The 14,229-nt window shown below is 37.0% G+C and overlaps 1 protein-coding gene across 1 annotated transcript in view; it reads left to right on the top strand.

The window, feature by feature from the left end:
- Nucleotides 1–10,797, top strand: part of LOC123805907 (cytochrome b5 type B) — a 29,923-nt gene extending 19,126 nt beyond the window's left edge. Inside the window, exons 4-5 of the mRNA XM_045818766.1 lie at nucleotides 4,236–4,264; nucleotides 7,041–10,797. Of these exons, the coding sequence (XP_045674722.1) occupies nucleotides 4,236–4,264; nucleotides 7,041–7,134 (123 nt within the window). The 3' untranslated portion in view covers nucleotides 7,135–10,797. The remainder of the gene's footprint in view (nucleotides 1–4,235; nucleotides 4,265–7,040) is intronic.
- Nucleotides 10,798–14,229: the final 3,432 nt, after the last annotated feature.

The raw sequence follows: 14,229 nt of genomic DNA, 5'->3' as shown, positions 1-14,229 counted from the left end.
AACTTTTTTGGTCATAAGATGAACCTAGTATTAAAATTCATGTAGTGATAGCTCATGCTAAAGTTTCTTTTATTACGGGGGAAAAAATCCTCTCCGGTAGTCTTTGAAGCCAAAAGTACCCAAGCTGTTTTTCATAAGTACTGGCCACGTAGATACCAACATGTTCTAAATAAAAACCTATAAAAACTACCAGACCACCCAAATGCTCATTAAATTTGCTGAAGGTGTCCTGTGGCTTAAAATCCACTTCTAATTTTAAATACTTAAAATCCTCTTGGACTAGCAAACACCCAATGGAGGAAATGAAATGTAAGTTCCTTATAATATATATCTATTTTATTTAAACACTTGAAAGTCTAAATATAAACTATTTAGGCTGAATAGTTTTTTTTTTAATTAAAATAATTTTTTTTAATTTTTATTTTAATTGTTGTTCAAGTACAGTTTTCTTTCTTTTACTCCCATCCCAGCCCAACCCCCCCCAGATTTTCCCACCTCCCTCCCATTTTGAACGTACACTTATAATACCCCTTTTGTATATTTTAATGAATTGTAATCATAATTCTGGCACATTGTTTCTTATGTTTATGTCCTGGTGACAGAGTATACTGTTTTTTAAGTGTGTGTGTGTTCTTCTCCTATGTTTTCTCATAAACAGGGTTCCATAGTGAAAGCTGACCTCCCAAGTCCCCACTCATATATTTGTCAATTATGACATTTCTTTATTCATTTAACAGTATCAAAGAGGGTCAGAATTTAAGGGCACAGTGCCTCTTGACAGAGTATCTAGAAGAACACCTCTATATACCTGGTGTAAGATAGAAAAGTCTACATATAGTAGAGCTCTTCCAATCTTCCTAGACGTCAGGGAATGGGGTCTCCTCTTCTAACCTTTAGAAAGCTGCTTTTGTAGGTTTTGCTAAAACGCCCTTGGGTCAGAAAATTATGTTGAGTTAATTGAATATGACTTTAGAATTCAAGTTCATCTGGTCTGAGCCTTTTATTTTACAAGTGAGGAAACTAATTTAGCATTGAGTTTGAAGATCTTAGACATAATTTTAGTTATGGGCAGCTTTACGAAAAGGTTACTCAGATATTATGAAATATTTACTTTTATCCTGCAAAGTTCAGGTTTGGTATTTATGTGTATATTAATATATTTACTTACTTATTCTACAAGGGCATTAAAGTCTTAATGAACTTTTAACTTTAGGAACCAATATATTTAAACAATTAATTTCTATTAATTTTGAACTAAAATCAGAGTAGGCTTACAGCAGTTTGGTTGTTTGGAAGTGTATCCCAAACTCCTTGGAGAATAAGGAAACAAGCATATTAGTTATTTGGTAAGAACTCTGTATCTGATCTGCTTTCTTGGAACTAAAATCATACAGTATTACAGTTACTACTTTCCAGGCCAGGTATCGAGAGCAGTTACTGTTCTCTTGACCAGAAATCTTGCATGTAAATGTAAATGTGGGCAAGAACATAACCAGCCAGATATGCCTGAACAACCAAAGGGATAAGTTAAAGTCAATCATAAACTGTAGGAATTTCACTTAAACATCAGTTAGATTCAGCACAGGGCTTTGAAATGGAAATGAGAATGGGAGGACTGTGTACAGAGAGGACGGAAGGGTGGAGGTGAAGGAAGGTTTTGTGTTAATAGAACCTTTTTGTTTTTAATTTTGTAAATTTAAAAATAACTTGTTCAGCTTCTTTCCAAACTTGGCTGATATATTTGGCTACTAGGGACAGTGTCTTAATAACTCTTTCATTATAGTTGGTTGACAGCAGAGTCACTGTAGTTTGGCAATTACTTGGTTGTCAGTATCCTAAAGAGAAGAGAAGACATGCTTCTTTCTCTTCTCTTTCTTCCTATGTTAGGGAAGTTCGTCTTTTTGACTCTAGGGATGGATAGATCTTAAAATAGGCATTGAAGTATTTAGCTAAAATACATGTATGTTTTAATTTTTTATTGCTTATTAGCAACTATTACAATTTCAGCATTTTATGGTTTGGTTCTCTCTGATTTCTCTCTTTCCCTCTTTCTTTCTCCCAGTTTGTTCATTATATTTTCTAAGGCTCATTTTAGTTAGCATATGTCCAGGGCTTTTGGTAGTAAAAAAGGCTAAAAGCTTTGAAACCTAGAGAATCCATTTATATGAATTGTATGTATAGCTTTTATTTTTATGTATATATTTTTATTTAAGATTTTATTTATTAAAAGATTTTATTTATTTATTTTTAGATAGGGGAAGGAAGAGAGAAAGGGAAGGAGACATCAGTGTGTCGTTGCCTCTCACGCACTCTCTACTGAGGACATGGTCTGCAACTCAGGCATATGCCCTGACTAGGAATTGAACCAGCAACCCTTTGATTCTCTGGCCAACACTCAACCACTGAGCCACACTAGCCAGGGCTATTTATTTATTTTTAGAGAGAGGGCAAGGGAGGCAGAAAGAGGGAAAGAATCATCAATGTGCAAGAGATGATCAGTTGCCCCTTGTATGCCCCCAACTGGGGACCTGGCCTGCCACCCAGGCATGTGCCCTAGCTGGGCATCAAATCAGTGACCTTTCAGTTAGCAGGCCAGCACTCAATCCACTGAGCCACACCAGCCAGGGCTGTATATATGGCTTTCAATGTGATGCAGATTAAACATCATAATACATATTTTATTTCATAGTGCTGTCAGGTAAACCTTTCAGATCATCCCATTTAAAAATACTAAATTTCCTGGCTGGCGTAGCTCAGTGGATTGAGCACGGGCTGCGAACCAAAGTGTCGCAGGTTCAATTCCCAGCCAGGGTACATGCCTGGGTTGCAGGCCATAAGCCCCAGCAACCGCACATTGATGTTTCTCTCTCTCTCTCTATCTCCCTCCCTTCCCTCTCTAAAAATAAGTAAATAAAAATTTTTAAAAAATACTAAATTTACATTTTCTTTTCTGTAAATCATTTTATATATGTGGAAAAAGCATAAAAGGCCATGAACATTGTCTTGATGAAATGCAATTATTTCTTAGCTACCATAGTGGAATATTTAAAAAGGCAACATTATAAACTGATGCACACCCATCACCACTACCACCATCTTCCAGATCTGTAAACATTCATTTTATTTCCCAAAGATTGACCTGTACATGTTTTAATTAGCCCAGGATGTGCTATTCTAGTGGATATATCCCAGATGACAGTAATCATCAAGGTCTCAATGAAGTGTAGTATGTAATAATGGTTCATCTAAAAATTTTTATTAGAAGTTTTACTTGCCTATAGGCTAATTTCTTTCAGGTTTGGGGCATGCATTCATTTGCATGATAGTGTTTTGGATATATGAAATTAAAACTCATTTCATGATCTGCTCTCAAGTATCTAGGCCACTATGTAGGGTTTTTAAAAATTCTGGGATGTTACTGAAAATGGTGGTCAACAGAGTTAATATTCTGTGTTCACACCCTGGAGAATATCTACATATTGGCAGAGATGGTATTTTGGGTAGCAGTAACCTGTATTTAGTGGGTTATTGTCCTCTGGCAGTAAGTTAGCAGGTATTTGGTACTATCCATTTAATTAATGGAATCAGTAACTTCATTTGATATTTACTTTAATTGAATTTTAAATATTTAGTAATAGTTTTTTAAAGATATAATTCAGAGCCTATCCAGTTCACTAATTTATGCCAAAATTTTGTTTTTAAGGCTCTTTCGGCATTTTCTTTCCCTTAATCACATTCTCCCCGTTTCCATTGTGAAATGAGCTTTAAGGTCTCTAATCATACTTATAATGATTTCAGAGAATAAGCCAAGTCATTTCAGTTAATCTATACATTACAAGTCAAGACATTATTTTTAAAATATGTTTTCAGAAAATGTGATCCTAGCTACTGCCAGTGGTAAGCCCTACTGAACCAGGCATATCATTGTGACTACAAATTAGTCTATTTCAATATAGTTTGTATCAGTAGCATTTTTTTTTTTTTACCTCTAAAAGATGTTTGAGTCATTTCTTTGTGCTTTCATTAATGGTTCTTCACTAGGGAATACCAGTATATTATCAGAAATAGAATTCCCGGTACTCACATCACATATAGATTTGTATACCTCAAATTGCATGAAAGGTGAAGTTCTGTTATTAGCTACAGGGGTTATATAGATATTCAAGAACATTTATGTGCTCTGTGTTAATCTTTATTCTTTTTGTTTGTCATTTTTGAATATGCATCTTCTCCAGGACCCTTCAAAAAATAGCACCTGCAAAAGGTTAGTATCCTCTTAATGCACTTCATTATGCTCAACATAACATCTGACAAGAGATTCTCCCATAAATCTATACATATGATGTAGCTTAAGAGTGCGGTTTGACAGCTAATTCTGTTTTGGCTAAAATTACTGCAAATTCAGAAGTTCCTTAGCATTAGCAAAATTAATTTTTACAGTTTTAATCTCAAAGGTTCATGCCTTGAGTAATTTTCAAATCAAATTGGAATCACACTCAGTAAGAGGCTGGTATGCATGGACAGACATGTAACTACTATTGAGTCAAGCCCAGCCTCTGCAGCTCAGCTCAGCTATGTAACTGTCACTTAAAATTTAATGTCGTTTCTCCTCACTATCACTCTATAAGGTAGGTACTATTACTACATTTATAGAAGAAAATATTATATATTAAGTTATGTTCAAGAATGTGGGTTTTCTCTTAACGGTTACTTACAAAATACCTCTTGCACTAGTATCAGTACTACAGCTCTGAAAGGATTCAATGTACCATTCCTTTAGTGCTTCTACTTGAGAGGACTATAGAATCCTTGGCTTGTAAAAAAAAACCCGTATAGAGATTATGTAGAGCTGCCTGTTTTGTCTTTCTGAGGTCCTATTTAAAGCATTTCAGAGAGAGAGAGAAAAAATGTGTCTTTTCTCCTCATAAAAGTGTCATGTCTTTTTTTATTTGAGGCGAGGGACAGAGTATTAGAAAAGTGCAAACTTGAAAGAAACAGTAAGTTCAGCTTTCTTAATATTAAGAACTTATGCTTAATAAAGAATTTGAAAATATAAGCCTTAAAGTTGCAATACTTTTGCTACAGCTCAAACTGAATAAGAAAATTATTATGCAGATACATAAAGAATTCCTGCAAATCTATTAAAAAATAACTTAGTGTAGAATATGAGAAAATGACTTAAGCACCTTATAGAAGAGGAAACACAAATATAAGCATATTAAAAAAAGGTTTAATTTCATTTGGTATCAGAGAGGTGATGGTTAAAATCTTTGGGTATATTTCACGCTAACCAGACTGGCAAAAATTTTTAATTTTAGAAATCAGAGGAGTTGTTTAGGAAGTAGATTACCAAGATTCTTAGACCCTCTTAGGGGACTAGAAATGGGTACAGTCACTTGGGAAAACTGTTTGGCATTATCCATTAAATATGACAATATGAATAACTTTTGACCCAGCAATTCCATTTCTAGAGATATACTCAAGAGAAATGTGTGCACAAGTACATCAGGAAACACAAACAGGAGTGTTCATAGCAGCATTATTTAGGATCTTAAAATATGGGAAATAACACAAATAACCATTCATTAATAAACTGAATGAATTCATTCTGGTATATTTGTATAGTGGAATGCTGCAAATCGATAAAAATAACTGAATCACAACTACACGCAGTAACCTGAATGACTCTCCAAGAAGAGAGTTCTGTCTTACGGCCAGGAAGTTCTTGTTGAACCTGAATCCCCCTCGGTGCAGTGTAAATGTGTTTCCTCTGGTTCTAGTCTCAGTGGCAGTTAAATATTGTATTACCAAGGATTATATGAGGATTGGTAGTCAACCATCCTCGGTCTTTTGTACTGAAGAATTTCTCTTCATTGTTTTCTCAAGAATCCTACTTTTGAGCCCTTTTGTGTCTTGTGGTTACTCTCCAAGATATCTGAATTCATGACTTTTATGAGAAGTTTACTTCATAGTTCCCACGTATCATATTGCCACCGTACATGCCAACTTGCTTCAAAAATAAAAAAAAGCTACCTGGCTGATACTCGAAACTTGTTTAGAGCAGCTTTTGCCATAAATGTGCAAAGTGCTAGTCATGTTTAGGCAAAGAAAATCATTTTTATTATTGAATCTGGTTTTGTTGGCTTCAAAACCTTTTAATACCAAAACTGCATATGTCTTAAGTAGAAGGGCAGCCAGATCATTTGGATCATGGAATTACTCCTTCAAGCTAGCAGCACTGATAAGCTCTATCAGAGAAGTAGAATAACTTGAAGGAGAATGATAACTGTTCTGAAACACCTAAGGAAACTCTCTTACAGGACTTTTTAAGCCAACTGCCATTTATCTCACTTTATCAAAACTCTCAGCATCATTCTGTGTGTGCGCACATGTGTCTGTACTAACATTAGTACCCAAACTTTACTAGAGATTAAGTGGATGGGTTTGGAATCCATTGCTTGACTAACTTTGCTTTGTGATCTTGGGTGCTAGCTAAGCTTGTATTTCCTGTGTTAAAAATGAGAATAATAATAGAACCTATTTCATAGGGTTGTTGTGGGGATTAAATTAAAAAAAATACTTTTGAGGAAGTTATTGCTGATAGTTATATTAGAAGCTAATACTTCTAATATATATAAATGGTGGCTTTTTTGTGTGTTTAAAAATGTTAATTGTAGAATATCAGAAAAAGCACAAAGAAAAATCTAAACTATCCATAATCCCATAACCCAGAAAGGACCACTATGCTGTTCTTTGTGTTTTGATTTTGCCAAAACACATTCGAAGTTTTGTGTATATATGTATCTTTTTTTGGTAGCATACTGTACATTATTTTTAATCTTTTTAAAATTACCATTTGTCATTGTCACTCGAATCTAAATATTTGTTCTTCTCTAACTAGTGTGTGATAGAAGCAGTTAAAATTCCCAAAGTAAATAAAAGCTCTTTGTTCACAAAAATATTAAAATGTGTATGTTGGAAGATAGTGAACGTTTGGTATAAATGTTCATGACTTTATTGCTTTTTTCCCCAACTTCTAGTTGCTGGACATACTGGATTTTCCCCATTGTCGGCGCTATTCTTCTAGGTTTCCTGTACCGTTACTACTACACGCCGGAGAGCAGATCCTCCTGAGGAGGCCTTGCTGACATCTGGAGAGCGTACCCACTTGGGATTGAAAACTAGAGACTTGATTGGAGGCTGCAGCGTTGCCCTGTTCCCAAATCCAGCCAGTTGTATTCTTCCCCCTTGGAGCCCAGACAGTTAGCCACGCATCCACCTCAGGCCTGGGAACAGTGTCCTCCTTTCTCAGAGCCTTACTTCCAAAGCACCTGCTCCCTGTGCTGTGTCCTTGCCCCTGTTTCCTGTCTTCACTGGTTTCCACGAGCATCTTTATATTACAAAGTTTTCGGTTAATAGCTACAATCCTAGTGACACTGCACTTTGGTAAAAATGCACATGAGACCTTAACATAGCAGCACTCTCTGGTTTTGAAGATTTTCTTTTTCAACTTTTCTTTTAAGTAAATATCATTATTTTTAAATTCTGACTTAATTTTATTTGCCACAAGGGGTTTAATTCATGAAGTAAGTTGTACACCTGCAACTTAAAACACAACTGCCAAATGATCTTGTTTCTCGTTTATATTTGTTAAAACTAGAAAGAGCCACGTGATTGTCTCCTCCCTCCCCAGCTAGTACAGCAGGTGGCTCTTGCCACCCCTTAGTCCACTATGTGGTGCTGGACAGAACTGTGCTTTCCTTTCATTTCTCAGAACAGACACAGGGAAGGGGAGCCGTGAACAGACTGATAGGGAGAGTTCACAGCAGTCTTTCCTTGGAAAAATATCAAGAAACACTGCTATAACGCAGGAGCCTGGAAAAAGCACCAAAGATTTCGTCCTTTACTTTGGTTTGGCACCAGTTTCTAGCCATCTTTTTTTTCTTAGTTTTCCTTTCCCTCAACCATCTTTCTCAGTAAAATACAAACTTGTAATTATGTCTGTAGAGCTTTACCAGGGATTTTTGCTTCTTTTTTGCTTATTGGTTAGCAATTTTTTTATTCCCTGTTTTAATGAAAGTAAGAGACTCCAAAATGATCAAAGATACAGTATTTGATCTTCTGTTTTTCCAGTAAGTACTTGAAATGGGGGATGGCGACAAGAGAATGTTTTTCATTTCATCTGTTTTTTACCCCCAAGGTTCTAGTTTGTGGTTGTGTTGTTTTTCTCTTGAGAATAAAAACCTTGTAGGTTTTTTTTTCTTGGAGGAGTATTTCATTGAAGAGTAGGTTACTACTTGGAATTATATTACTGTTTCTTCTTGGTTCAGGAACTTCTTTGGCATATTCGCCTTCACGTTTTTTTCCCTGTGGAAGCACCCGAGGAGACAGTCCACTGACTGTTTTCTGCCCGCCACTGGCTGAGGTAGTTTTTCTCCCTGTCCTCTGAGGGTTACCAGTCTGCCTCCGAGCCATGGTCATGTGCAACAGGGAGCAGTGCGGCTCCAGAAGGACCACGGGCAGTGTTTAGTCTCTCCTCCTGCTTTCTGCTCGCCAGGGACTGGACAAGACAGGAAACTGCCTGGGACACCAGTGTCTGCCCATGCAAACTATTTAAGAAAAAGTTCAACCCAGGTCTTATATCCTGTGATTTTAGCAGTTAGTGAATTCAGAATTCATCAAAAATATTACCCATTTTTTAGTGTTGCAGGTTCGATTCCCAGTCAGGGCACATGCCTGGGTTGCAGGCCACGGCCCCCAGCAACCGGCACATTGATGTTTCTCTCTCTCTCTTTCTCCCTCCCTTCCCTCTCTAAAAATAAATAAATAAAATCTTTTTAAAAAGTTAAAAAAATATTACCCATTTTTGCACACTTGGATATGGTACTATGGAGTAACTTTGGAGGATTTCTGGCTGACTTTTATCATCAGGGATATGGTCTAGTCAAACTTTTATTGTTAGAAAATGTTTTTGTATATACTATAAGATGGCACCGTAAGACAATTTATTGAAAACAAGTATCTTTGGTTGTGTAGCAAAAGTGGCGTGACTGCCAATGCTCCTTTATTTGAAGGCAGGGAAGAGATGCCTCGAGTAAGAGTTTGTATGTAATTGCTGTGCTGTGAGTTGCATGATTACATGGGACCATGCTGCGTAGAAGTAAAGAACAAAGGAGCATTGAGGAGCTGGAAAGGGAACATTCAAGCTAAAACTAAGCCGGAAGATAACTTGGATCGATCACAAGTGTATTGGCAGTCTCCAAAATTGAATGAAAAACATCTGGCTTATAAGAAACATTAAAGAACGATAGTCTCAAGTAAAACTGGTGTTTTTAATATTTTTTAGTGTAAACACCAATGCAAAAGGCATGTTTTTCTATTTCATATTGGTTGTCTTTTCCTGTTTATATCCGGACTTGTTTTTACTCAGAGCCAGAGGAAAAGATTTTCAGACTTTGTCTCTACCATCCATGAAATTCATCCAATACCCAGGGCTTCTTTTGATCTGCTAATGTGATGTCACTTTATATTATGAAAACAACTTCTGGGTCCGTTTGCTATTATTCTGCTGCCTACATAAACAGCCAGGTGAAAGGTAGAGCTTGTGTGAGAGTTTGAAGAGATTTTTCTGAACAATAAAGTAATACAGTGTGTTAGCCAAATCCATCCAAAAGGACTTCTGTTTTAAGAAGTAGACTTGAATTCTCAAACCAGTCTCAATAGTGGTAGATCATGAAAACCCCTCTGGAGCGAGGGGGTCCGCCCCTGCTGGCTGACTGGGCCCCAGAACCGGTCTCTGGGGTGTTTGGTGGTTTGTTCCCAAGCACGATTAGCTGCTGCTGCACACCCTGCTGTACACATAAGGGCTGGGGATCTCAAAAGAAGATGAGGGGAAATTTGTGCCACCAAAATAGGTTGCACCAGTCTCCAAAATTTCCTGGCCCGCTGTGCTTTTAAGAATTGGTTTAGTTTCCAAATAACTTCTACATTTGTAAAGACAAAAAATACTGTGTTTAGTTCTTATGTGACTGCTTAAGCAGAAACAAAAACCCATTAGAACCTATAATTTGAGTCTATAAAGTTCTCTGAGCAGTTGTCATAAATGCATATGTTGTGAAATGAGTGCATTGTTGAGCTTATACTCTTTAGTTCCCATGTGGAGCAATGAAAAATGCTTTTTACAGGCCAGGTGTATCATTACCCATGGTATCTCGTGCTTGCAATCTCAAGTGATAGCTATCTGGTTAAATTCCATTTTAGGAAATTAAAATGCAGGATGTTAATGTTTATTATGTCCTTCCCCAGGAGAAATGGATTTAGATATGTCTTGTCTCAACAAGAAATTGATTCTTTTTAAACCATCTTATTTGGTTGTCAAATATCACAAGAGTAACAGGGGGTTTGGTCACATTGGGCTGTCATGTTCTGAAAGAGCCCGGTGGGGAACTTATGGGGTGATTTCAGAGGAAGGTTCTGAGAAGCAGAGCTGAACTTAAGTTACCCACCCTACATGTAGCCTCTTCCTCATGAGTTTTAGGAGCTGCTCTTTGCCTGCATCTATATTCTACATTTGCTACTTTGACAAAACATTATTGCGATTATTTGACTTCCTTTTTACTTCACCCTTGACTGTGAATGAGTAATATTAACATTCCTTTTGTGTATTCAATAATACAGTTTGTTTACCTATTTTATTTCAACATATTTTGAACAAAGATCTTTGTCTCTTTCTGCTGGAATGTGCACACAGTGAATGTTTGTTAGAACCACTTACAATAAAGATACTGTTTTCCTTTTCTTGCCCTGACTACAGTTATTTAAAAAACACACACACACACACACACACACAACAAACCTCTTTTTTAAAAGTAGAAGTGTTGACTTTGTAATCTTCAGGTGTTCTGGAAGAAAAGAATTTGAGGAGAATGAAAGTCACCTGTATTTGTACTGATGCTGTGTTTACGGTAACGCGGTGAGGAGTTCTGCGGTTCCGGATTCTTGCTGCAGCTCTTCCCTTGAAGTGCGTTGCTCGTTTGATAATCACGAGAGGCAAAAACCAAGACTTTTGCTGTGTTGGTGGGTGTGAAGTGGTCAGCGGGTAGACACGCCGGGAGTTCTGTTTTTACTGAAACCATCTGCTACAGAGAAGCCAGTACAAGGTAATAATATTTTGTTATCTGTAATGCCAGTCTTCACATGGTTGTTTTTCTTGGAAATAGCTAAACTGTTAGGGAAAATTAAGCACTCAGATTGAAGTTCTAGTGATTGTGTTAATAAAACAAGGGAAATAAACCATTTTTCTCATATTTAAGACCTGATAGCCTTCTAACATTGCTAATGAGACATGGTTCATGAGGGCCTCGTTATGTCACTATCACGTGAATTGAAGATTACTACCAGGAAAGGATAGTCCATTCGTATTACTAGCGTTTGAATCTAATGTGTAATCTTCAGCTGTGAAAATTCATGTCACTGCACTCTTCCTGATCCTGAGTATTCGGCAGATGCTTGACAAATCCCAACTGATTCCTGGAAACCTGAGGTAGAAGACTGTGACTCCAATTATATAAATTTAAAGGTAAAAAATACCGCAGTCTACTAACTTTTTGGTAATTGTAGGTAACATTGGTAACTTAACTTTAATTTAGCTAAATGGAAGTCTATACTATGTATTTCAAGGCCCACTCATCTTTAAAAAATAATAAATTATATATATTACATATATGTGTAATATGTATTACATGTGTAATATGTACATGTTATATATATCTCTCTCTCCCAGCATTTTAAAAACTTAATTCTTTTATGAAGCGTTATGGAGAGGCGAGTTGCTTTCAGATGAAGCACGAGGATGCAGTTGTAATACTATCATTTTTATGACACCTACTATGTGTCATGCAGTGTCTTTGATAGTTTACAAACATTTCTGCTACTTCCACTATAGCATCCTTACGTGGTAGGTGGGGGAGAGGAGTAATCCAAATTTTACTTGCCTGAGGCCACATGGCTAACAGGAGAACTACAGTTTAAACTCAGGTCTAGCCCTAAACCTCAGTTTCTACTGTTGGTTCCAGATAAAAACTAATGTTAACCTGTGCCCAAATAAATAATATGCCCAGTAGATCTACTAATGATTCCCATATTGATGTTCCTGTGTGTGATTAATAAAATGGAACCAGTAAGGTAACTATTTTCTTAAATGGTAAATAGCTAGTATCTTAGAGGTCTTAGTTGTCGAAGAGAATCTCATCGATTCAGTAGAAACAACATGTAAAATGGCTGTCACATCCCATGCAAAAGTTTCCTGAAACCCGTGAATGAGAATTTAGATTTGAACCATGTTACTAGAAACAACATGATGCAAGGTCACCAGTATAGGATAAGTGAGGACTGTTGAGGAAATCGTTAAGCAGCACAGGTGAAAAGTCCTTGCATAACTTCACTCATCCCCTCACCCATCCTGGGATCCTGGATTAAGATTTAACCTGAACCCAAATATGTATGTTGTCTTGATTGAGAAGTAATTGTTAATTGGTTCACTTGACCTTGGGCTCTTCTGGACCAATCTCTGAATCATGTGAAAATCTGAGAAATGGAAATCTACTCTGAGCACGTGGCATGAAATTTGGAAACTTGTCAGTTTCTGGCTTTCAAAACTGTTAACTGTATCATGAAAAGATGATTCAAGTTCACTGGAGAAAACATAACATAATGCAAATACAAATGCCGTTTGTTACCAGTGTGGCAAATGGCAGCTTTGATCCATCAGTGCCAGTCTCAAAGTGGTTTCCTATTGTTTCCTCCTGCTCCTAATCTCTGTGACTGAAACAATGTTAACTTTAGAACCACATGGACTTGGCAAGTGAAGGGGAAAAAAAACCCAGGTGCTTGAATTTCATTTTTCCTTAAAAAAGCTTACTTTGGGGATCTTTTTTCTAATTTCCTCATCTAAGTTTTTCCAAACTGGGTGTGGCATTACCTTACATTACAGAACAATAGGATGATGTCCAGAATAGAAGCAAGTCTCTTAATCTGCCCACTTTGACTTAATTACCCACGAGATCTAGTCAGAAGCAGATAGAGACAAAAGTTGGGAAAAGCTACACCGTGAGCAGCACAGGAAACTGAGCTTTCCAAGACTCGCAATCTGACCTCCTTTTCCTTCGCATGCTTTAAAAAATTTTTTGGATTCCTTCCCTTACTTCCCATCCTAACCCCTGTGCTGTCCCCTTAGTTTTATGTTTTACCTCGAACTACTTGGCCTTATGTTTTAATAAATGACAAGGGAGCACCTCAGCCATGCCCCTCTTCATTTTTAAGCATTGTGGTACAAAAATGAACCCGATAGTCTCCTAGAGAACATGTGGAAGAAATAAAGCTGATTTGTTTATAATTTGGACCATTTATGTAAACTAGTGCAGTTCTGTTTGAACATCGCTATTGACCTTCATTTAAGGCTAAATTCTAACTCTGGACCTTTCATATATGAGTCAGTTTGCTTTTTGTGTAAACCAGTTCACACTGAGGGTCTGAGACATATTTTGATGACTGTGGCCTCTGTAATTTATCTGACCTGACAGTGCCTGCCTCGGTAATATCTTTGTATGGGTTCTGCCGCTTCAAGTATGCCTAAGCAGGAATTCTTTTTTTTTTTTTTTTTCGCCAAGTCTAGGTATCTTTGGAAAGGAGAAATATTCCTCACCTGAAAAAAGGTACACACCCAGATTAATTATTCTTACAGAATAAGATACAGAACACTTTAAAGTCTTAAACCCAAGGCAGATGCTATAGTCACAAATTTTTGTGTGTTTTATTTAAATGTCTTCATTCGTGGATTATATGCCCTCTGAAGGAAGGGTCTTCTGGATCTTTCAGGGTGTCACTATGTGGGACCATGGGGAGGGCTAAGTGATTCAGGATGGTTCATCGCGCTTGTGTGAACCAGAGCTGGATCTGTTGAATAACTATCGTCTAGGACTCCCAAACAGAGTTTGAGATGAATCCCAATGTTACCCACATCACTAACACCCAAAAACTCCATTCACTCCTTCATAACCTATAAACCCATCCTGTTTTCTCTGTAAATAGATTCAGCTGCCCGCATTCATTGGTTTCATAAAACTATTTAAAATTATTTTTCAGAAAGGTTTTAAATTTACAGAAAAGTTGTGAAGATAGTACAGAGTTTCTATAAACTCAGCACCCCATTTCCCCTGTTAACATCTTAGT

The sequence above is a fragment of the Phyllostomus hastatus genome, unplaced genomic scaffold (genome assembly GCF_019186645.2).
Source record: "Phyllostomus hastatus isolate PE091 unplaced genomic scaffold, TTU_PhHast_1.1 phas_scaffold_345, whole genome shotgun sequence".
Lineage (NCBI taxonomy): Eukaryota > Metazoa > Chordata > Mammalia > Chiroptera > Phyllostomidae > Phyllostomus > Phyllostomus hastatus.
Note: the sequence above shows the minus strand (reverse complement) of the source record. Positions and strands in the feature narration are given on the sequence as shown.